Below are 23,059 nucleotides of genomic sequence, written 5' to 3' on the forward strand. Positions count from 1 at the left end.
TGTAATTCTGTTTTATGACACTTTAATTTGCACATCCACAATATTCTGTTAAGAAGACGCTCGTTCCTCATGAAAGTTGAGATGGATGTTTAAACCATTTAAAGAGCAAGAAAAGTTTAAAAGAAGTTGTATTTAATGTTAATGACACTGTTTTGATAAAACAGGTCAGGTTTTTGGGTGAAAGCTCCCCCTTGTGGATTTGAGATGGCGAGCCACCAAAACTTGAATTTTGATTCTTGAACCTGGAAGGATACCTCTGTTCTGTGACACGTGGATGATTCGTTGCATCAACTTTTCATTTCATCAACTTTTCTTCAGCTGGAAGGACATTTCTCTTTTGCAGGACACTTATTTTGACTGGTAGGATTTAACTGAATTTGCAGTCACTCACTGGACATCTTAAAGGACATTTTGGACAATTTTCAAAGACAATTGGAAAAAAAGGGGTCCTAACAAAAGGGTATTTTTTGATTGATATTGAATGTAAGTAGTAAGTAATATTTATTTCTATAGCACCTTTCAAGCGCAAGTGTCACAAAGTGCTGTACAACAACAGTATACAATGAAGAAATAAAAGACATGACAATTTAAAAATTAAACAAAAGCAAGTTTGAACAAGTAAGTTTTCAGCTGCTTTTTAAAAATGTCCACCGAGTCCACAAATCTCAGTTCCCAAGGAAGAGCATTCCACAACTTGGGAGCAACTACTTCAAATGCACAGTCACCTTTTGTCTTCAATCTAGACCGTGGAACAACTAGCAGGATCTGATTTGAGGATCTCAGATTCCTACTAGAGTTATAGGGTTTCAACATCTCATTTATATATACAGGGGCTTGACCATGCAACGCTCTAAACACCATGACAAGAATTTTAAAATGAATTCTAAATTTGACAGGGAGCCAATGTAAAGAAATTAAAAATTGGGGTTACGTGAGATCTCTTTGATGACTTAGTTAACAGTTTAGCAGCAGAATTTTGAACGACTTGTAAATGTTTGTGTGTTGAATTACTAAGACAGGTAAAAAGAGAGTTGCAGTAATCAAGGCAGGAGGAAATAAATGCATGTATAATCACTTCCAACTCCGCAGTAGACACAACTGGCCTCAATTTTGCAACGTTTCTCAACTGATAAAAACAATTTCGAACCAAATAATTCATATGTTGATCAAGACTGAAGGCTTGCCCCATATGAACACCTAAATTTCGAAGGGTAGATTTAACAGAATTTGATAAAGAACCAAGACTTTCCATCACTTTTGGAAGAACACCAACAGGAGCTGAGATAAGTACTTCAGTTTTTTCAGGGTTTAACTGTAGACAATTATTTGCCATCCAGACTTTAATGGAGTTTATACAATTTAAAAGAACAGACAATTTTGTAATTTCATGAGACTTAAAAGAGATATAAAGTTGAATATCATCTGCATAGCAATGATAGTGAATGCCTTCAAAACTACTTATCAGTTTCCCCAGAGGCAGCAAATACAAAGCAAAAAGCAATGGGGCCAAAACAGAACCCTGGGGAACACCACAGGACAACGGTGCTGTAGATGAAGTGTAATTTTGAACTCTTACTGAGAAAGACCGGTCTGATAAGTATGATGAAAGCCAACTCAAGGCTGTACCCAAGATACCAACCTCCTGTCTAAGCCTCTCAACTAATATACAGTAATCAACTGTATCAAAAGCAGCAGTGAGATCCAATAAAACCAGTACAGAGCGTTCTCTTGCATCGCCTTGCATTAACAAGTCATTTAAAACTCTAAAAAGAGCAGTTTCAGTGCATACGACGAAAGCCAGATTGGAATTTATCAAACACATTATGACCATCTAAAGCAGCTAAAAGCTGATTTACAACAACTTTTTCCAGAACCTTGGCTATAAAAGGTAACTTAGAAATAGGTCTATAATTTTGAAGTAAAGATGAATCAAGATTTGTTTTCTTTAGAATAGGTTGAACCACAGCTTGTTTAAAATAACCTGGAACTTGACCAGATGTTAATGAATTGTTAATTATAGATAACACACACGGACCAATCATGTCAATAACATTTTTAAACAAGACAGTGGGTACCACATCCAGATGACAAGAAGAACTTTTCATAGAACTAACTACCTTAGTAAGATCATCAATTGTTATCGGAGAAAAATACTCCAGGGTTACTGGCCTGGAGACATGAGGTATTTGAAGTGAAGCTGAAGGTATAATATTATTTTGTATATTTTTTTATCTTATCCACAAAAAAATGAACCAATATTTAAACCATAACTGAAAACAAGATCTAAAGTATGTCCTCTTATATGAGTAGGACCAGTAACATATTGTATAAGATTAAAAGACTCTTAAAATCAATTGCAAATTTATCCGAAACATCATCAATATGAATGTTGAAGTCGCCAACAATCACAATTTTAGTAAGCTGAAGAATAGATGACAAAAAATCACTAAAATCATCTAGGAAGGAGCAGTTTGGGCCAGGAGGACGATAAATTAAAATACAATAAAAGGGATCTGTACGCCCAACTTGAATCACTTGCTCTTCAAAAGAGGAAAAAGACCCAACATTTACCATCCGAGAAAAAAAACAGTTTCTGAACACAACAGCAAGTCCTCCACCACGGCCTGAACGTCTAGGCAGACTAATAAATGTGTAATCCTTAGGACAAATTTCCTTAAGGGGAGCATTTTCCAGATGTGAGTCGTATGTAGATTATTTATGACAAGAGGTTCCAGTTTACTTGAATTGTTACATCGAACTGTGGTTATATGCCATTGTGCATTGTTCATGGGATTTTCTTTGGTTTGTTTAAAATGGTGTAAGAAATTGTGAATTTAAAAGCAAACTAGCATAATAACCAAAAACTCTAAAGTCAAGTCACCTTTATTTATATAGCGCTTTTAACAATACAGATTGTGTCAAAGCACTAAACAGTATCAAATTAGTGTCATGAATCCGGGTCCACGATGCTCCCTCTCACCACCAGAGGTCACTGTCTCCCAGATTCAATTCCCCAAACTCCACTCACCTCATTATTGTTTGATTTGCCCCAGCTGTGTTCCTGATTGCTGTCCCTTCTTAAGCTCCCTGTGTTTTCTGTTCTGCTCGCGTTCGTCTCACTTTTGTGCCAGGTAATGCCTGTGACTTATGTCTACCCTGTGCCTCGTGTATGTTTTGTTTTCAGTGCTTGTTTATTCTGGCTTTTTCCCCTTCGGGGTGGTTTCAGTTGTGTTTGTGTTTATTTTTATAATTTGTAAATAAAGAAGATTCCTTTTGCCAGCACTTGAGTCTTCGTTCCTCCCAACCCGTGACAATTAGAGGATAGAGTGTCAGTAATGTATAATGATAAGATTAAACACTCAATTTTCAGTTAAAGGCATTTCATTATTGAATTCAGAGATGTCATTGTCTAGCTCAGTTTAGTTTAAATAGTGTGACGGGAGGAGCCAACGACAGACACAGTGGGTGTGGCGTCAGGCCTTGGAGAGGCCTTATTAAACAAAAAATGATAAAATAAAGTGTCCAGGGGAAGAAGTGTCCAACGAAACAGGGGTGATCTGGTGTCCTCGTTGTGCTGCGGGGCTCGTGAAGGAGGGCAGTGTTCAGAAGGCTAAGGGTCCAGGGAAGGGGCGGAGTCCGGTGGCCGCACGCGCTCCCGCTCTGGTCCGGTTACGAGGGGCGGCGGCTTCTTCTGAGCGGCGGCTCTTCCTCTTCTTCCTCGGCCTTTGGCGGGACTTGAACGGCCCGGCATCCTGGCCCAACGGCCGTATTACGGGTGCGGCTTTCTCCCGGACCGCGGGTTCTGCAGCTCACATCTCCGGTGGCGCGACGTCCCTCTACGCACCCTTCCTGGACCCACGAGGACACCAGCGTGCATGCACGGGGAAGAGACCGGTCTCGAGGAGAGGCGCTCGGCATTTAACGGCGGCGGTGATGAGGCTTCATTCAGTCCAGCTGTGCCTCATCACACGCCGCCAGCCCACGTTGATCCCACGCCCCTCCTCTCATCCACCCACTCCAGTCGGGAGCCTGGTGAAGGGCGGGAATAAGGGACGGGGTGGTGATGATGATGAGGGGGAGGGCCACCGATCCGTCACATTCCCCCCCCCAAGCGACATCCCTGCCATCGATCGCCGCCCACGCAGGAGTGCTACCTTTCTCACCCAGGCTCCATACGGTTGGAGTGAGCGGGGCAGGGATTCCTCTCCGGGCGATCCTCCCTCTCGCACCGCGCCGGAACAGGGACAGAGAAACCGGCATTAGTCGACAGCCTCAACCAACCACAGGGTAAGATGACAAGTGGGGAAACGTCACTTACCCCTTTGGTGGCTGGGAGGCCATCTCCGTCGTTTCTCCGTCCCACGCGCTTCTCCACGAACTTCAGCGGGCGAGAGGGGATGACGTCTTCAGGTGTTGCCCAACTGCGCTGTCTAGGCTCCGCCTTGCCCGCATTCTCCACCACTGTGACGGGAGGAGCCAACGACAGACACAGTGGGTGTGGCGTCAGGCCTCGGAGAGGCTTTTATTAAACAAAAATGATAAAATAAAGTGTCCAGGGGAAGAAGTGTCCAACGAAACAGGGGGGATCTGGTGTCCTCGTTGTGCTGCGGGGCTCGTGAAGGAGGGCAGTGTTCAGAAGGGGAAGGGTCCAGGGAAGGGGCGGAGTCTGGTGGCCGCACGCGCTCCCGCTCTGGTCCGGTTACGAGGGGCGGCGGCTTCTTCTGAGCGGCGGCTCTTCCTTTTCTTCCTCGGCCTTTGGCGGGACTTGAACGGCCCGGCATCCTGGCCCGACGGCCGTAATACATGTGCGGCTTTCTCCCGGACCGCGGGTTCTGCAGCTCACATCTCCGGTGGCGCGACGTCCCTCTACGCACCCTTCCTGGACTCACGAGGACACCAGCGTGCATGCACGGGGGAAGAGACCGTTCTCTCGAGGAGAGGCGCGCTCAGAATTTAACGGCGGCGGTGATGAGGCTTCATTCAGTCCAGCTGTGCCTCATCACACACCGCCAGCCCACATTGATCCCACGCCCCTCCTCTCATCCACCCACTCCAGTCGGGAGCCTGGTGAAGGGCGGCGAATAAGGGACGGGGTGGTGATGATGATGAGGGGGAGGGCCACCGATCCGTCACAATAGTATCTGTGCAATCAAATCGATGATAATCGCTAGAAATTAAGTGTCCCCAACTGAGCAAGCCAGAGGCGACAGCGGCAAGGAACCAAAACTCCCTCTGAGACAGAATGGAGAAAAAAACCTTGGGAGAAACCAGACTCATTCGGGGGGCCAGTTCTCCTCTGACCAGATAAACCCAAAAGACAGTGAAGTTTAATAGCTGGTGAAACACATCAAGATCAAATCAAAGGTGTTCAAAATCACTATGACTTAAGGAAACAGAAATAAATTAGATTTAACGTTCTATTTAAGAGAGAAAAAAAAAAAGAAATTAAATCTTATTACAATTTGTACAAGAGGGAAAGACAGACAACAGAGAATTCATCAGTTGTGTATCAATTTATTATTTTTCTTTGGTTTCATTCTGGTTCATTTTGTTTATGTGATTGTTAAATTACAATATATATTTTGGAGTTATTCTCTTTACATGGTGGTTTTTTTGTTTTTTTTATTTTTTTTTACATTTATTTACTGCCATCAATTCTGTTCTCCACGTACCTAGAAACTGGTCCATTGCTCCAACTTAATTTGAGGGCACTTGTTACACCCATTTTTCCCCCGTGGCTTGGAAGTCAGTGCTCGCTCTTCCACCCTAGCCCGCAGCGGGTGAGCGTGGGAGTTCGGCAGGATTGCCGCGAGCGCTGCGAGTCCGCTGGCCGCTCATCTGTCAAGTTCGCCGGCCATTACAAAGTCAAACCTGCCGGCCGATCTCCTGTCAAGTCTGCTGGCCGTTCATCTGTCCAGCTCGTCAACTGCGGTTAACCCAAGCCCAGTCAAGTTTTCCAGCCTCTCATCAGTCAAGCCCGCCGGCTGCAGCTCACTTCAGCTCCAAAGTTCGCTCCAGTGTCCTGACCAAGAGTCCAATGCAGGCTCCAGCCCCTGACCAAGATTCCAGTGCAGGCTCCAGCGCCTGACCAGAGTCAAGTCATGTCCCCTGAAGTATTGTCCACAGGATCATTTTTAATCAGTCTTGTCGGTCTTGTCTTGTCTGTTGGGGTTCCTCAGAAGCAGGCTGCTTCTCCTGTCATGGCCATGGAGGCCTTACCTAAGCCGCTTGCTTCTCATGTTGCCTTCATGGAAGCAGTTCCTGAGTTCACACCTGAGAGGGCCCCTATCACCACATTCAGCCCAAGGAGGCCTGTTGGTCTCATGTCCGGCCTAGAGTGGGCCTAGCCCTGAATGGGCTGCTGTTCCTGTGCGTAGCCCAAAGAGGGCTCCTGTTCCTGAGTTTAGCCCACGGGGGGCTCCTGTTCCTGAATCCGGCCCTGAGAGAGCTCCAATCCCCGAATCCAGCCCAGGGAGGGTCTCTAGACCCAAGATTCTCCCCAAGTAATTTTTTTTGGGGGGGGCTAATAGAGTTCCGGCAGTAGGGGCCGGGCTGTTGGCCAAGGCCACGGAGGCCGATCTGCCATGGCCTCCTGATCTCCCTGCTCCGCCATGGCTCCCCGGATTATCCATCTCGCTCTGAAGCCCAGCCATCCCTGTGTGTGTGTGTATCCTGTCCTGATGGGCCTCCAGAGCGCCGTTAAAAGTCCATAACCCAAACCCATCATTGCTCAATCCCTTTGAGATACACTCTCTCAGACTCAACCCTGAGTCTGACCTTCCGGCAGTATTTTTTTTTTACTTCAAGTAAATTTGTCGATTTGCTGTGGACTCTCCGATCTTCAGAAAAACACGATGAAAGCCTCCAGCTCACTCCTAAAGAACTCATCAAGAACCTCCATTGTCTATCGCATCAAGACCCAATGCAAGTAACCGTTTACAATTATTTAGATGCGTGTTTAAGTTTGAGCCCCTTTTTAAGGTGATTTTTGATTCTTTGATTCGCATTAGGTTGTGGTTAATTGATGTGAAATACTGCCATTCTTTGTTCTTCTCTCTCTCTCTCTCTCTTTCCTTACTTTCCTTAATTCTGTATATATGTGTTTTGCTTAGTCTAGTTATATGTTAGTTGTAGTTGCATTTATTAAATTCATTATATTCAGAATTGATTGTCTCTGTGTGCTGCTCACAATTCGGAAGTCACTGAATGTTGATCTTGCTACATGCTAAGTTAATGCTAGTACTGTATGAAGTAGGAAAGTTATTCTTTCTTGGTCACGAAAATAACCTTTCCTAGAATTGATCAATTATTATACTGTCGGTGGATGAACAGATTAAATCATTGTAATATTGATTCTAAATATTCATAATTAATTATAACAAGCTATTATTAATGATAAATATTTTCCTTTCGAGCTAATTTGATACAGCAGTTAAAACATGTAACTAAAAATAATCTAAATATTAGATAAAACTAAAAATCTCTTAACTGCTTTAGGTTCATTTTAAGTGGGATACTTTTGCAAAAAGTGGGAGACTGAGAATGTGCTTAAAGTTGTGTAGAGGTTTTGCTCTTTGAGTGTCAGGTTTCAATAACTGTTGTTTTTTTTTATTTCAGTGTGTAAGCAATCAGAAAAAAAAAAAAAAGTATTTATGTAATATGCAGTTTTTAAATTACTCCTGTTGTCTTTGAAATATGGTTAAAGGGTACTGCTGAATGTACTAAACTTCATTTATAATAACTTGTAATTGAAATTTGTCTATCATATATTTAAATATAAGTGCACATTTATAACAAAGTTGCAATTCAGTACATTTAAAATGTATTTTCTCATTGTTCTGGCAGCAACTGGGGGGTTAGGGGAAGGGCTTCTCATCCCCTCTTGGTAAAAATCGGTCTTGGGCACCTCGATAGGACCAAAAGCGCACTTTAGTGTTGGTGATTAAAGGAGCAGGCACTTCAAAATGAAGCGACTATCTAATGAAATTCTTAAAATTAATGGTAATTAATTAATTAAAATATTAGGTCTGCCATATAAAATAGATGTTAAATTTAAATGTTTTCTATTATAAATATGTTTAAAAGACTTCACAACACATGACCATTCATTTCCAATGACATTTAAAAAGATGGTTGCGTTGCATAACATGTTTCAGCTGTTAAAGAACAAGGTGCCTCTATAACAATCGATGACATGAATATGGCTGTTTTGTAACAGTTAATGGTAAGCAAGATTAACACACAAACACAAAAGCAACCCGTCACTTTGAAAGAACAATGTTCTCTCTCTTCTTCTGTCTGGCTGTCTTATTGAGTGCTGTTGAACTTAAGTGATCATGAGAGTGCTTGGGGGAGTGCAGAGGTCCAGAGACACATACTAAACATCGGGTGTTGAGAGGGATGCTGTTGCTATGGTGACACGTGGGACCAGTGTGTTATTTGAACATTTTGTTCTATAAACATCTGAGTTTTGAGTTGTATTCTGAAAGGCTGGTTACAGGACTCAATTAATATTAATGCATGCTTATGTATATGAAACATGTTTTGTTTTTGTTTTTTTGTTTTTTTTTTAATCCAATTTCAAGTATTTGCATCTGAAAGTAAGGGCTTCCATGAGTCCATGAATGTGAATGATTTCTTCTATTCTGCTGTCCAGCATAAGTTAAAATTTGTTTACTTTGTAATGCTATGCTGTCATTTCACAATCCTTGAAGAAAGAACAAAGAACAGCATAGAACAGAAGTTGCTATAATCTTTTCTGTCTTTTTCTCATCTTTTTGTGGCGTTTATCTGAGTGAAACAGCCACGTTTCTGCATATGGGAAACCTAGCTGCATACATTTGTTCCTATATAAGACATCAATATTTTCCAAAAACCTCAGCACCAACTTATATTTGAATATCCTAGCTAGCTCTGATTTGGTGCCCAGCTGCCAAGCTGTGCTTAGTTAGTGTCTCAGTTGTCTAGTTTTGTCATGCAATCTCATATTTTACATCTGCCAATTAATGAAATTTCCTCATATTGCATAATTTAAAGACACAAAAAAAGTAAAGTCAGTTTTGATCCACATGGAGGTATACAAATTTATTTTAGAAATTCGAGTATATCTCGTTGCCGACAAAATTGCATATTTGATGTTAGATTAAAAGTTTGTCAGATATTAATTTAGTGAAGTGCACATTTATAGAATTCTATAATTATCTGCAATACCTTATACCGCCACAGGATGTCGTTGCATCATCCTGTGTTGTGCATCCAGCTAGTGCATTTATATTTAATGCAAAGAGATTTATAAATAAAACACAAGCAAAAAGCACAAAGCAAAATTTGCCTCACAAAAACAGGCTATAATATTAGCATTACTAAATTAATAAAGTACTAAATAAAGTAATAAAGTACCAGAGTAGTAAATATAAAGCAGAAATTAGAAATTAAACAGTGGAGAGACTATATATATATATATATATATGTATATGTGACTTTAAGATAATAGTGTGGCTGTTGTATATGTTGTTGTATAAATGGCAATCCATGTAGCAGGTAACACTTTATTTTAAGGTGTCCTTGTTCCTTGTACTTACTATTATAATAACAATTAATTATGCAAATTTACATGCAAGTAACCCTAAGCCAAACCCTAATCCTAAACCTAACCATATATTAAGTACATGTAGTTAATTAGCATTACTCAGTACTTAAATGTATAATTACACTGTAACAAGAACACCTTAAAATAAAGTGTAACCGAGTAATTTGTCGTCTTTCTAATTTATAGCACTCAGTCTTGTGGTTTGTTTGTTGCTAAATGACTGGCTCCTTTTCACAGACCAGAATGTTTATCTCCAGACACAGAGACATTTCAAAATGTTTGCCCACAAAACCTTTTTTTTTTTTTTTTTTTTTTTTTACAAATACTCCATGAACTAAAAACACTGCATGCCATGGTCCCCACACACCATAACGGTCAGTCAGGGGTCATGCCATTAGACAACTACACACAGTAGTGAAGAGAGGTTTTCTGTTTTTCATACTACTCCTCTTATTCTGAGGAATGTGTGTTTGGAACTACAGATTGCTTATTAGAGATGGCCGTTCATCTCTGGGTGGAAAATGTCACAGTCCTATCCCTTTCTTTGTAATACCCACACACTTGAAACACTGTTTACTCGTTTATCTATGCTTCCCCTCTCAATCCTTTAAAAAAAAAAAATGTATCCTTTATCATATTATTCAAGTGACATAATGTTATTTGCTTTTATCCAAAATGCAAAATAAGGCATACAAATATATTGTAGATCTGTTCAACAAGAGGTTAATGTTGAGTAACTTACATTTTAACAGCACACAGTAGTTGCTCCACTTGGTGGGAACTTCAATGCTGTGTCAGAAGCTGACCGGGGAACACATCAGGGTGTGAAAGTGTCTGAAGCATCTTTTGGCAGATAAATTGTCTAGAGATGAGGGATGTATTTCTCAGCTTGAAGTGTTTTCTTCTAGACCAGAGGGGCTACCACATCAATGTCCACACAGATGAGTGTCTTAGTGGCTTATATCTCCAAGGTGGGTTGTTTTATTAACTCCACCCGCATGTGAAGTGAAATTGTTCAGCTCAATCGAATCAACCTATTGTCCTCCCTGACCGGAGATGCGGAAACCGTGGGTCATTCTCCTGATGGGGCCCATTCATAGATCTGGGTCTCCCAACTGATGTTGCTGAGAGCTCCCTCTACTAGGTGATTGTACGGTCTGAAGTATTGACTTTTTGCATTGTGGTGTGAAGAGCATCATTAAGACCTAGTTCACTGCCCGACTGGTCCAGTGCTGGAGTTCCTCCATAAGCCGCTGGCCACTATAACATTTAAGGTGCATGTGGCAGCCATTGCTGCAAGGCATGTGCCAATTGATGTCTTGCTTTTTACATGGTGCCAGACGGATGAGACCTATCTGCCCAATGAGTGTTCCTTCCTGGGATCTTTTGGTATTCCTGGAAGGTGGAAACAGCTTCTTAGAATTTTCTGACTCAAATGTTTCTGTTACTGGCTTTAACATTGCTTCATAGAGTAGGATGTTTCCTTGTTAGTTAAAATGTAACTACCCTAAAACCGATCGCGGTGTCTCTCTTGATAATTGATAATAGCACTCTGCTCTCGTCCAAGTTAAATTCTTAATGGCTAAAGTAGCGGCAAGCAACCAAGTAATCAATGTGTAGTTTGCAGCCCCCTCTGTTGGTAAAACTGACCACTATATGGCTGCTTTGGTAACCAGCAGACATTCTGGCATTCTATGCAGTAAATGCAGCTGTTTTGAACTTGTTTTTTAAAATAAGGATATTTCCGGGGACAGCTCCAGTTGGGGACAAGACACCAAAAACCAGCCTGTCCCCTGTCTGGTCACCCTAATATAATATAGTATACAAATTAATGTTGTTCATGTTGTCTGTCAGTTGTGTTTCTTCATTGCCATTCCACAAATTGTCGCCCATGGCCTCAAAGTCTCAGTTGGGGGCACACTTCGAAATCTTACCAAAGTAGTATGTTTTCACTATTGTTTCACATGAATTCAGATATACCGAAAACAAAAAAGGTAAACATTATTCTTTTAAATCTCACCTTGTTCTATTTTGACCACACATTCATCTAACAAAGCTGGTGACATGAAAATGCAACTTCCTTTTGCCTCTCTGAATAGTATTGAAATGACACTGCATAGCAAATTTAAATGAGCTTGAACCTATAATGACTTGTAACCACAGTGCAGGGGTTAAGAAGTAAGAGAAACCTGTAATGTCTGTGCATGCAGGAAAGTGTTGTACTCATCAGCTTTGCTTGACATCAAACTATAAGACTCTATTTTAGATTAGATTATTTCTTTAGATTAGAAATAATCTCATAAAAGGGAAAGAAACTGCCAGGTTTTAAGGTTAAAATCATAGTTAGAATCATTATATAGTTTTCTCAACAAGAGGAACTTAGTGTTACGGTCTTCTGTGGTGGAGTGGTACGGGCCAAAAAGAGGCAGCATACAAGCATTTGTTTAATTCTAAATAATCTTATAAAACTTTTTGGACATGTTTTAGAATATTAGGTGGTCATGTTGATGCCCATGCAATCACAAAATGGTAAAATTACAAATAGTGGACTAAACTATTCAACCGTACCAAATTTAAAAACAGATCAAAACAAGACAGCAAACGTATTCTGTTTCAGGACTGGAAACTGAACAACTTTGAAGTAAGCTTGAATTTTCTCTTTAAACTGTAATACAAAAAAATATAAATAAATAATAATAAATCAAAATAAATGAATAAGTAGCTAAATAAATTCTTGTTTGTGATTTTATACAGTATGGGTGTTGTCAGGTTTTAAAATGTCACTGGCTCTGAAAACAATGAAAGTCAAGGGAAAGTCCTTATAATAAAAATAAATGAATAGATGAATACATTGTCTGTTAATATCAAACATTAAACACACTGCAAGTTGAAGAGTGATATGCAGCAGGGAGTGAAGAGTGTACGGTAGACCTGCAGTTCAAGTTTCAGCTCTCACTGTAACCTGTCACCAGTCAGCCAACAAATCTGTTTTTAATCAGGTGGGTGGCAGCGTGAGGTATATTTAACTCCTCTGCAAAGAGGCAGTACAGATGGTGGACAGGACCTACAGGACTAATATGAAGTGAAGAGCAGCAAATCCCTATGGTGAAGCTTTACAAGGGTCAGAAGATTTGTGAGCATGCACTGCAAAGGGCTGTACACTGCTACTTTTGCAAGGCCCCATATAGGAGTGAGCAAATCTGTCTCAGTGCAGTGTAAAGGCATTACATATGAAATAATAACAGTGTTTCTTTTCACTGGGCTGCTGATATTCTGCATTACAGTCTCCCAGGGCTTGTTTGCCTGCCAAAGAAAACGCCACAGAGGTTTTTGAGGCCTGTTTTTGTTCCTCGTTCAACACTTTTCATCAAAGAAGCAAGAGACCTTGAGAAAACAAAATGCACAACAAAGAAATTTTTACATTAACAATTTATTAATAAAACAAAATTATCTTCTGAATATGCTTATTACAAAGTATCCAAATACAGGCATCTGAGGTATATTTCTCTGTGAAGTGGTTGAGATGGATTTTGGTGAACAGTATTTTATCAGAGAGGGGAAAACAGTGTGCAAAGATGTAGAAATGCAAACATTACTGAGAAGAAAGACCCCTGGGATCAAATGGACAGAATAGAACAAAAATGTAAAGAAAAAAAAAAAAACAGCAGCATTTTGATGTTTTTGTTGACAGCACAGAGGAGCTGTTAGGCAAAACTCCTTTGAGCTTCTTGTTTTTAAACTTACAGTATCCCAATGCCCACAAAAATGAATATATTTTGTAATGCTAATGTAAAATACATGTAAAATTACTGTGCCTGATAACTAACAATATCACAAATATAAGCTTCTACATTTTCAAAAATGTGAAGAAAAAAAAAACATTAATTTGGCAGTTTGTGTCATTGCTAATGAAAATGTAACAGACATGTTGGGACCAGCATTTCAGAAACAATTATGTATAAGATATATAGTTTTTTGTTTTTGTTTTTTCTTTAAAAAAAGCAAAAAGTAAGGATATGTGTAAAAAATCTTTGGCATAAACACTGTATCCATGAATTGGTCTCAGTATGATGCATTTAGTCCTCCACATCATATGAAAACATTGACAAATATTGAAAACAACAATTAAAAACATTTTAAGGCTTTAATTCAGTGACGCTTGACAGAATGACATTATTTGTCACATGCACACCCATTCATACAAATATCAAGGATAGCACAATGAAAGAAGAAATAAAATAAAAAAGTTTTAAAAAACGTCTATCCGTCTTGTCATGTTTGGGATTTTCAAATCAAACATTCAGTGTCTGATTTACAGAAATGTATATTGTCCCAGTTAATCTTTTATGATAATAAGCAAATCTTCTAAGGAAAAATTCAATGACACAAATTACAAATTAATCTACATATTTTAAATTACAATGTGCTGTGTACAAATCAGATAATTTGCTAATGAGATAAATGATTACAGAGTTTAACAATTTTCTTGGAATTTACTTAAATATCTATTAACTCCTATGGTACTATACATAATAGTCTTGGGCATGTTTGGGTAGCTTCATAGTTACTTACTGAATCTAATCAAGCTGACCAGTATAAGCAGTGGATGTATACTAGTATTGCGTTAAATATGTACTGTATATACATAATGCTACTAACATCTCCAATTCACAGTTTTACTTGATTAACATTATGTGATAAGTTTTGACAGTATCTCTACATAACCTTTACTTTAGATTTGTGTTTGTTTTGCTTTTTTTACTTTATACTTCAGACTTACTTTACAAAGTGTATAAAACAGTAAGAGCCATGAACTGAGTAATGATCTCACAAACTGTAATCAAATTGGCTGATGCTTGAAGGAGTGTTCTGAGACAGCTCCCCCTCTCTATATATGGCTCAAGTGCACTGGTGGAATTGAGCACAGTGGCCATAGCTTACACCGACGAGACGATTTATCAGTGTCTGCCATAGTGGTCTAAGAGTCAGCAGAGAGGTGAGAGGGTATACGGACCACGGGCCCTCAATAGAACCCTCATCTTCTGTTCCTCAAGTAATCACCACACTCTGCAAATCTTCTCAGGCACCATGTTGGTGTTTTTCTGGCACTGGAAGGCTTTGGCGAATTCTGGGAAGTTCTGTAGTGACCCAAGAACTCTGTACAAAGAGAAGTGGCAAAGTAGTGATTACCAACACATTCTGACATGAGTCTGAAGGCATAAAACAGAAGTGCATAATTGTCAGTGAAAGAAGGTTAACGTACCTAAACTTCCCTGGACTGTGGACATCAGTTTTGATGGAGTTGACAGCATGCTCTGGTCTGTGTGTTCCACACCAAACCTTGTATAAAAAAAAAAAAGAAAAAAAGAAAAGGTTGTTCAAAAAGCTTTTATTAAAGCATTCCTATTTGTTCCTACAGACATTGTTCCAAGCATTCCCACAGACTGGTCATATGCAGGAGTTCAATAGAAGGTAAGCTTAGTTGTATTGCATTTGTGACAATGTTGGTTTACAAAAAAGTTAAATAAAAGAAATAAATAAAAGAAATATATAAAATCACAAGTTTATATATATATTAGGGGTGTCAACGTTAACGCGTTAACGCATGTAATTAATCAAAACATTTTAATGCGTTAATATTTTTTTAATGCAAATTAATAGTTTGATAAGGTTTGACCCCAACTTCTTGCCGTCATCGCAGCGCGGAAGGACATCTATCATTGTGCGATGAGGGTACAGCGAACCAGTGTTGCCAGGGAAGCGGCACAAGTGGGCTATTTTGAAAATACAGTCGCGGGAAAATAGGGATGGAGGTGGACTTAGGAGGAGGACAGAGGAGGACAAAGGAGTGGATGTGGGATGGAAAAAGGTGATTGGAGGAGGTTCAGGAGGTGACCGGATGACCGGGAGGAGTACGACCCACAGAGTCCAGGGTGGTACTGACGGAGGGAGGATCCAGGGAGAATACACGAGGATCCAGGGTGGACCAGACGGAGGGAGGAGCCAGGAAGGAGACAGAGGGGACTTGGAGCAGGAGGAGCCAGGTTGGACCCAGGCCACAGCCATGATGGCGGCCCACGTTGGAGCCGACGGAAGGAGGAGCAGGTGGTGGAGGAGTCTGAGGCGGAGACAGAGAGCAGATGAGCCAGAGAGCAGATGAGCCAGGGCAACACCGAGGATCCGGAGGGCCAAGGTGGAGCAGATAGCACCGGTGACCGAGGCGGAGGAAGGGATCCGGAAGGCCGCGGTGGAGCCGGAGCGACAGAGGACCAAGGTGGAGCCGGAGGGACAAGGTGTAGCCCGGAGGAGTGGAGTCCCGAGGCGGCAGATGGTCGACAACAGACCAAGGTGGAGCCGGAGGGACGAGGGAGCCTGGGGGAGCTGGTGGACTGACTGGCCACGGCGGACAGCAGGGAGCTAGGAGCCATGGTGGAGCCGCTGAATCGACGGGACGAGGCGGATTCCGGGACTCAGAGGCTGAAGGTGGAGACAAGGGATCCTACAGTCACGACTCTGATGGATACTGGCAGACCCACGGTGAATCCAGTGCACAGATGTTGGGCTGAGAGTGAGCAGAGGGGCTGCCAGAGCTGAGGCAGGGATGACAGGAGGAGACAGGAAGAGGCATGAGAGGGAGGATGGGTGGGAAATCCAGACAAGTAGAGGGTTCAGGGATGGTGTGTGCCGCCCACACATACCACATATTGACTCCCCATGCTGGGAGCGCGGAGGACAGGGGAACGACATCTGCGGTCGTTATCAGACAGGCAGACGTTTCAGGATGGGCAGACAATTCAGGGCAGACAGATAGTTCCAGACAGGCAGACAGTTCAGACGAAGGCGGGAGAAGAGGGGGCATGTATGGCTCTCCATCAGCGGTGGGCTCAGGCTTATGCTCCATGCTGTGGGGTGATGGTGGGCTGAGCTCTGGGTCCGGAGTGGGACTGGTGAGACGTTCCTCGGCAGGGCCAATGGTGAACGGCGAGTTGTTACTCACCAGCACCCACTCCACAAAGGCGGCGAAAGAATCCCGAGGTCCACCTCCGGACAACCACGCTCTGCACTCATCGTTGAGGCTCGTCAGGAAGAATGTGCAGAGGCTGCTGTCTGGGAAGCTGGAGTGGTTGGCGATCTCCACGAAGATTGCCGAGTGGACCTTGAGAGGCATCCTCTTCTGCTCCAACAGGAGGAGGAGGTAATTGTGATGATCCACAACAAAAAATAAAAACTGAGAAAAACGGAAACTAAACGGGGAGAAGGGGCGCCACTTTACTTTTTATAGGTCCAGTCTTCTGTCACGGTGCGGTGTAGGAGAAACGCACGAATACGAAGAAGATAACAGTAAACAGTCTTTAATACATCCACATAAGGTACTCCACAAGTAGGCAGGATACAAACACATAGGTAACATTAAGACCAGACGACATCAACTGAACAGACTGCAACTGAAATAGGAGGGCTGATGAGGGACAGACAGGTGAGGAGGATGAACTAATAATGACAAAACGAGAACAGGAATCAGAATATAACCAAATAACGGCACAATCAAACATGAGGGGAAACTAGGTCACACAGAGCACATGGGGAATGAAAACACAACAAACAGTCCTGGGGTGTGCCAATTTCTAACATTGCATCTGAATTTGCCATGTCATTCTGCTGCTATTAAATTAACTAAAAACTGCGATCTGAATAGCTATGCATACTGCTGCTACAGCTGCACGAATGTACTTAGAATTACTATAAGCATCTTTATTAAACAACGAAACGCAAACAAATAAAAGCCTATTTCAATTTTAAAGAGTTACTTAACCCATGTATTATCACTGAAATTTCATGCAACCAGATACTTTCTGCTGCCACTGCTATAAACAACAGTAATAATTTTACTTGATTTGCTATGTATACTGCTATTAACAATTCGCTAAAAACACGATCTGAATTCTATGATACTGCTGCTACACTCCATGGAAGTACTATAATTGCTGTAAGCCCAACTGAATACGCAAATAGTAAATTCCAGTTTAAGAGTGTACTATTAGCTACATTGTACATAGGCTACTGATTGGAAATGATTTATTATTAGTAGTATCTTTATATTTTAAACAAATTGATGATTAATTATCTTTAAACAATCACTAAACATGACTTTCATAATAAACTCTTCACTATCACTGAACCAAGGTAACGAATGAAATAGAGATGGGGCCCCTTTAAGAATGAGCACTCCTTCTTCTGAAAAGCATTGCAATGCGGCATAAGTACATGTATGAGCGGGTATATTATTTTCTGTTGCTCATTAAGTTGTTATGGTTAAATAGGTAAGGCTGTTGACAGTATGACGTTTATGAAAGACAGTTATACGGGTTCACCTTGACTTAAAACTGTGAACAACTGTGATATGCCAACTGCAAACCGACCCCACTAGTGAGGTGTGACTCTGAAAGTGATCCGTTGGCGGTTAATGTAGAAATGAATGCCCACAGAAGATATTAAAAGCACTGGAGATTTCGAGCAAATAAGGTAATCCCCAATTCACTTTACTGTTCTAAAATCCGCGACGCTTGACGTTGTATTCTCACATACATGAACTAGGAAACTGCTTGCTGCTGCTGCTAATGCTACTGCTGTTATATGAACAATACATGCTTAGTAATTACTCATGTGAATAACCTGCGTGTAGTTTTACACTATGTTCTAGTTTAAAAATGTAAATTTAACGAACGCAATAATGCACTGAAATCAGAGTGAAGACCATTACTTATCTAGCTGTTGAGTTAAGAGAAACTCTGATAGCGCGCTGCAGGAATCTCAAGTGAATGCTAGCCAGCCATATGAATGCAAGCAGTGGCGGTTCTACATTGAATTACTCTCCGGGCGAGACCCCCTCTGAGCGCCCCCCGCCCCATCCGAGAAAAAAAAAATGTGTAGGTTTTTTTGCAAAAAATTTTGCACAAACAGCCATGTTTTACTATAACAATATAAGTGTAATACAAGCTTATTTCTCAATTGCACAAATCCTTCAACAGAACATTTGAAAAACACAATTCTGCACAAAACAGTATAAGTTATCAGAACTTAAATAAATATACTCTATATACATAATAAACACTGTGTTTATTTGGCACTCGACAATTAACAGATTTCCCATCCCCCAACACTGTCACTCACGACCAGAAGTCAAGCCTAAACCAATTCACCTCCACATAATCGTTTTGTATGACCTATTTTGATCCCACTTTATATTAGGTGGCCTTAACGGGAGGTTACGTAGGTAACCGTGGTTCTACGACCAAGTGGAGGACCGCCAGAGCGGTATCCTAAATTGCCTAGTGGAGGCTTTCTCTGGTGCTCGTCTCTTTGCCGAGTGTAAATATCAAAGTCATCACCCCCGTGACCATGACGCTCAAGCGGACAGCCTATAAAGGCACGTCATTACGTCATGCCCGTTCTCTGGCTATTCTCGTCTACCCGAGTGACCAGAAGTCTGGCGGTCCTCCACTTGATCGTAGAACCACGGTTACCTACGTAACCTCCCGTTCTACTTCCCTTCATTCCGGACCGCCAGAGCGGTATCCTAAATTGCCTAGTGGAGGCCGCATACCAAAGCAGTCATGAGGGTTTCCCCACTTATCAAGTACAATTTGCAACAACATGGCAACAATAACAATTGTCTGCAATTTATACCCCAATGTCTCAGCGTAATATATGCAACAGACGCTTTGTCAATGCTGAATTTATCTTTATTCAAATTAAGAATCCTTTGTAAGCATCACAGAACACACTGGAGGCATTGCAGCCACATTAAGTCTGTAAAATCTGGCAAAAGTAGATGGGGTCTTCCATGTTGCTGCATCACAGATGTCAGATAGCTGCACACCACGTAGAGCTGCCCAGGAGGTGGCAACTGCACGCACCGAATGGCATCTCACCGAGGCTGGAACTTCATGACCTGCATTAGAATAAGCATGTCCAATTACCTCTGTCACCCAGTGAGATAGTCTATCCTTAGACACAGCTGTACCCTTTCGGTGATCACCATAACATACAAACAACTGATCAGTGGCCCTCCAGGCTGCAGTCACTTCCACATACTGCTGAAGAGCCCTGAATGGACACAGGACTGATCTGGGGTCGTCTGTAAAAGCAGATATAATTATTGGCTTGTTCATGTATTGTGGTGACAATACCTTTGGAAGGAATGCTGGGTTTGGCCACAGCGTAACCTGTTTACACTCAGGTCCCCATCGCAAACACTGTGGGCTGACTGACAGTGCATGCAACTCACTAATACGTCGTGCCGTAGCTATGGCCAACAAAAAAGCTGACTTGAGGGAAAGCCACTTAATAGCTGCATTCGTTAATGGCTCAAATGGTGCGCAGGAGAGGCTGCTCAAAACCAAATTCAGATCCCATTGTGGAATCATTACTTTGCGACTGGGTCGCAGTCGACTAACACCTTTAAGAAACGTTTTAATTCAATTATGCCTACCCAAGGACATACCTTCCACCGGTCCTTTGTATGCAGACAATGCTGCCACATACACTTTAATTGTGGAGCAAGACAAACCATTCTCCAAGAGGGTCTGCAGAAAGTCCAAGAGGTTACTTAAAGTGCAATCCTGAGGGACGATTTCCTTTTTTTCACACCACTGAGAAAAAGCTCTCCATTTGTCTGCATACGCACGACGTGTAGAAGGTGCCCGTGCATTCAGTAGTGTGTGCTCGACTGCTTGTGAGCATTCCAATATGGCTGGGTTGCCCCTAGGGGCCACACCCATAACTTCAGGGTGTGGGGCCTTTGATGCCACCACATCCCGTTTGCCTGAGATAACAAATCTGGTCTTATTGGCAGGGGCATGGTTTGCCCCTCAGTAGAAGCAGCAGCAGGTGGAACCATGGCCTGTTCGGCCAGAATGGGGCTACTAACAGAACGGGTTGCATAGTCTCTTGGATCCGTCGCAACGTCATCCATAGTAATGGTAGAGGTGGAAACGCATACAAGCGGAATTTTGGCCAGCTGTGTGCCAATGCATCCTGGCCCAGAGCCTCTGGCTCGTCCTTGACTGAAAACCACATCGGACAGTGAGTTGTCTGCCTGTCCGCAAATAAGTCCACCTCTGCCCTGCCATAGGTGACCCAAATTGACTGAATCACTTCCTTGTGAATCTGCCGGTCCCAGGGTGTGGGATTGGCCCGAGATAGGGAATCTGCTATTTGATTGTAACGACCAGGAAGATACATGGTTCTCAGGGAGAGGAGATGGACATCCCCCCCATTTCCAAAGCCTTTGTGCCAATTTTAACAGGCCCCGAGACCTTGTCCCCCCTTGGTGGTTGATATAAAACACCACAGTGGTATTGTCTGTCCTTATTAGAACATGTTTGTCCTTTAACTGATGTTGAAAATGTTGCAGCGCTAGCCATACTGCCTTCATCTCGAGAATGTTGATGTGCTGTAGCGTGCTGTGCCACATACCCCTCACTTTCTGGTGTCTCCACACAGCTCCCCAGCCTTGTAGAGATGCATCGGTTGTTACAACTTCTCTCCTTACAGGAAGGACTCCCAAGGGAACACCCCTGAGCAGATGAGCTTTGCGGGACCAGTGTTTCAGAGCGTGAACACATGCTAGAGTCACTGTTACTAAAACATGTTTTTGGGTCATGGCTGATAGGCATTGCGAATTCAGCCAGCATTGAAAAGGTCTGAGTTGCAGCATTCCCAGCCGCACCACTGGTGTTGCTGCCACCAACATTCCAGCTAGATGGAGAAAGTCTGCATATGGTAAGCGCCTGCCTATTTGAAATTTTGCAACTGTCTTTGCAATTGCCTGAGATCTGGCTTCTGTCAAAGTGGCTTGCATGGTGCACGAGTCGAGCCTCATGCCAATGAACTGAACTGTCAGAGTAGGAATTAGACAGCTCTTCTTGTAGTTTATTTTCAGACCTAGTGCCTCTATGTGCAGTATCAATGACCTTGTCTGCTCTTGCACTTGGTGTTGAGACTGGCTGCACAGTAGCCAATCATCGAGGTAAGGAAGAATACGCATGCCTTGGCGCTGTAAGGGTTCTAGTGCAACTCGCACACATTTGGTAAAAGTTCTGGGTGCCAGGGCTAACCCGAAAGGAAGAACTCTGAATTGGTATGTCACTCCATTTACATGAAAACGAAGGAACCTCCTGTGATGTGCCGCAATTGGAATGTGGTAGTAGGCATCCCTTAGGTCTATCGTAACGAACCAATCGTTTCTGTTCACTGCACGTATAACATCTGCTATTCGTAGCATGTGAAAAGGTAGACGCTTTAGAAAGACATTGAGGTCCCTTAAGTCTAAAATAGGTCTGATTCCCCCATCCTTTTTCGGAATCAGGAAGTACCTGGAGAAAAATCTGTTTAACTGGTCTGGGCCATGTATCACTTCTATGGCCTGTTTTTGTAGTAATGACTCTATTTCTGCTGCCAATGTGATCAGATGCTTTGGATTCCGTATCATTGTAGGGCGAACCCCGGTATTTGGAGGTGGTCGACGGTGAAACTGCAACTTGTATCCCGTTGATAGTGTGTTTAACAGCCATGTATCTGCTGTTATTGCCTTCCAACACTCCAAGTGTTGAGGAAGGAAACAGCCCACCGCCGACTGTGTACCCTCAGGTACGCCGCTGAAAAGCCCCAGAGCTGGTAGTTGGCTGTGCTCTGGATGCAAAATTGCGTCTGGACGAAACATTATATCGTGAGACTGCTCTGGGCTGACGTGGTGGTGCCAACACCTCCTGCATTCTGTTCTGCACGAAGCCAGCACCACGTTGTTGATGAGGATAATGACCTCTGTGAGAATACTGAACATACTGTGCAGGCCGCCTGAAGGTAGTTTGTCGCCTTAAATGCTTCGAACGCATTTCAGATGCAAGGAGACGTCTGTCTAATACTTCTTGAGCCTGTGAACCAAACACCTGCCCCGGAACTAGGGGAAGTTGGCGCAAGATGTTCTTACCAGATTCCGGCAACGGAGTCTGGGCCAGCCATACCTGTTTCCTTAACTGTGTCAGCAGACCCAGAGATCTGCCACATTCTGACGCAGCTGCTCCAACTGCTTGGATCAAAGCTTGTAGTATCTCAGTACATCCTGAATTGTCCAATGAAGGTAGTGAAGCATTGAGTGCCAACAGCAACTGTGCCAGTGTATTTGAAATGCATCCAACATTCGCCACAGCACTGTATGTTTTACGCACAAGTGTGTCAGTCCGTTTATATTCTGGCTGTGGACAGCGCGGCTCAGAACGCAGCTCCTCATCAGCCTGCACAGCAAGTGACGCCACTACAGTTTCTACTGGTGGCATTGAATCCAAGCCCACTGACCCTGCATCTGCCATACTAGATAGCATACGAGTTACCTTGTCAGGCCGCATGGTCAATGCACTCTTGAAACCAAATGATAATTCTTTAATGAAGTCACCACATTGTGGCACAACC

The 23,059-nt window shown here is 42.5% G+C and overlaps 1 protein-coding gene across 3 annotated transcripts in view; it reads right to left on the reverse strand.

The window, feature by feature from the left end:
* Window positions 1-13,719: 13,719 nt before the first annotated feature.
* LOC131524879 (neprilysin-like) overlaps window positions 13,720-23,059 on the reverse strand; it is a 62,862-nt gene continuing 53,522 nt past the window's right edge. For all 3 annotated transcript variants that reach the window (XM_058752258.1, XM_058752257.1, XM_058752259.1), the window contains 2 exons: window positions 14,853-14,929; window positions 13,720-14,746 (listed from right to left, as the gene is read on the reverse strand). In XM_058752258.1, the coding sequence (XP_058608241.1) occupies window positions 14,647-14,746; window positions 14,853-14,929 (177 nt within the window). In that variant the 3' untranslated portion in view covers window positions 13,720-14,646. The remainder of the gene's footprint in view (window positions 14,747-14,852; window positions 14,930-23,059) is intronic.

The sequence above is a fragment of the Onychostoma macrolepis genome, chromosome 18, assembly GCF_012432095.1.
Source record: "Onychostoma macrolepis isolate SWU-2019 chromosome 18, ASM1243209v1, whole genome shotgun sequence".
Classification (NCBI taxonomy): Eukaryota; Metazoa; Chordata; class Actinopteri; order Cypriniformes; family Cyprinidae; genus Onychostoma; species Onychostoma macrolepis.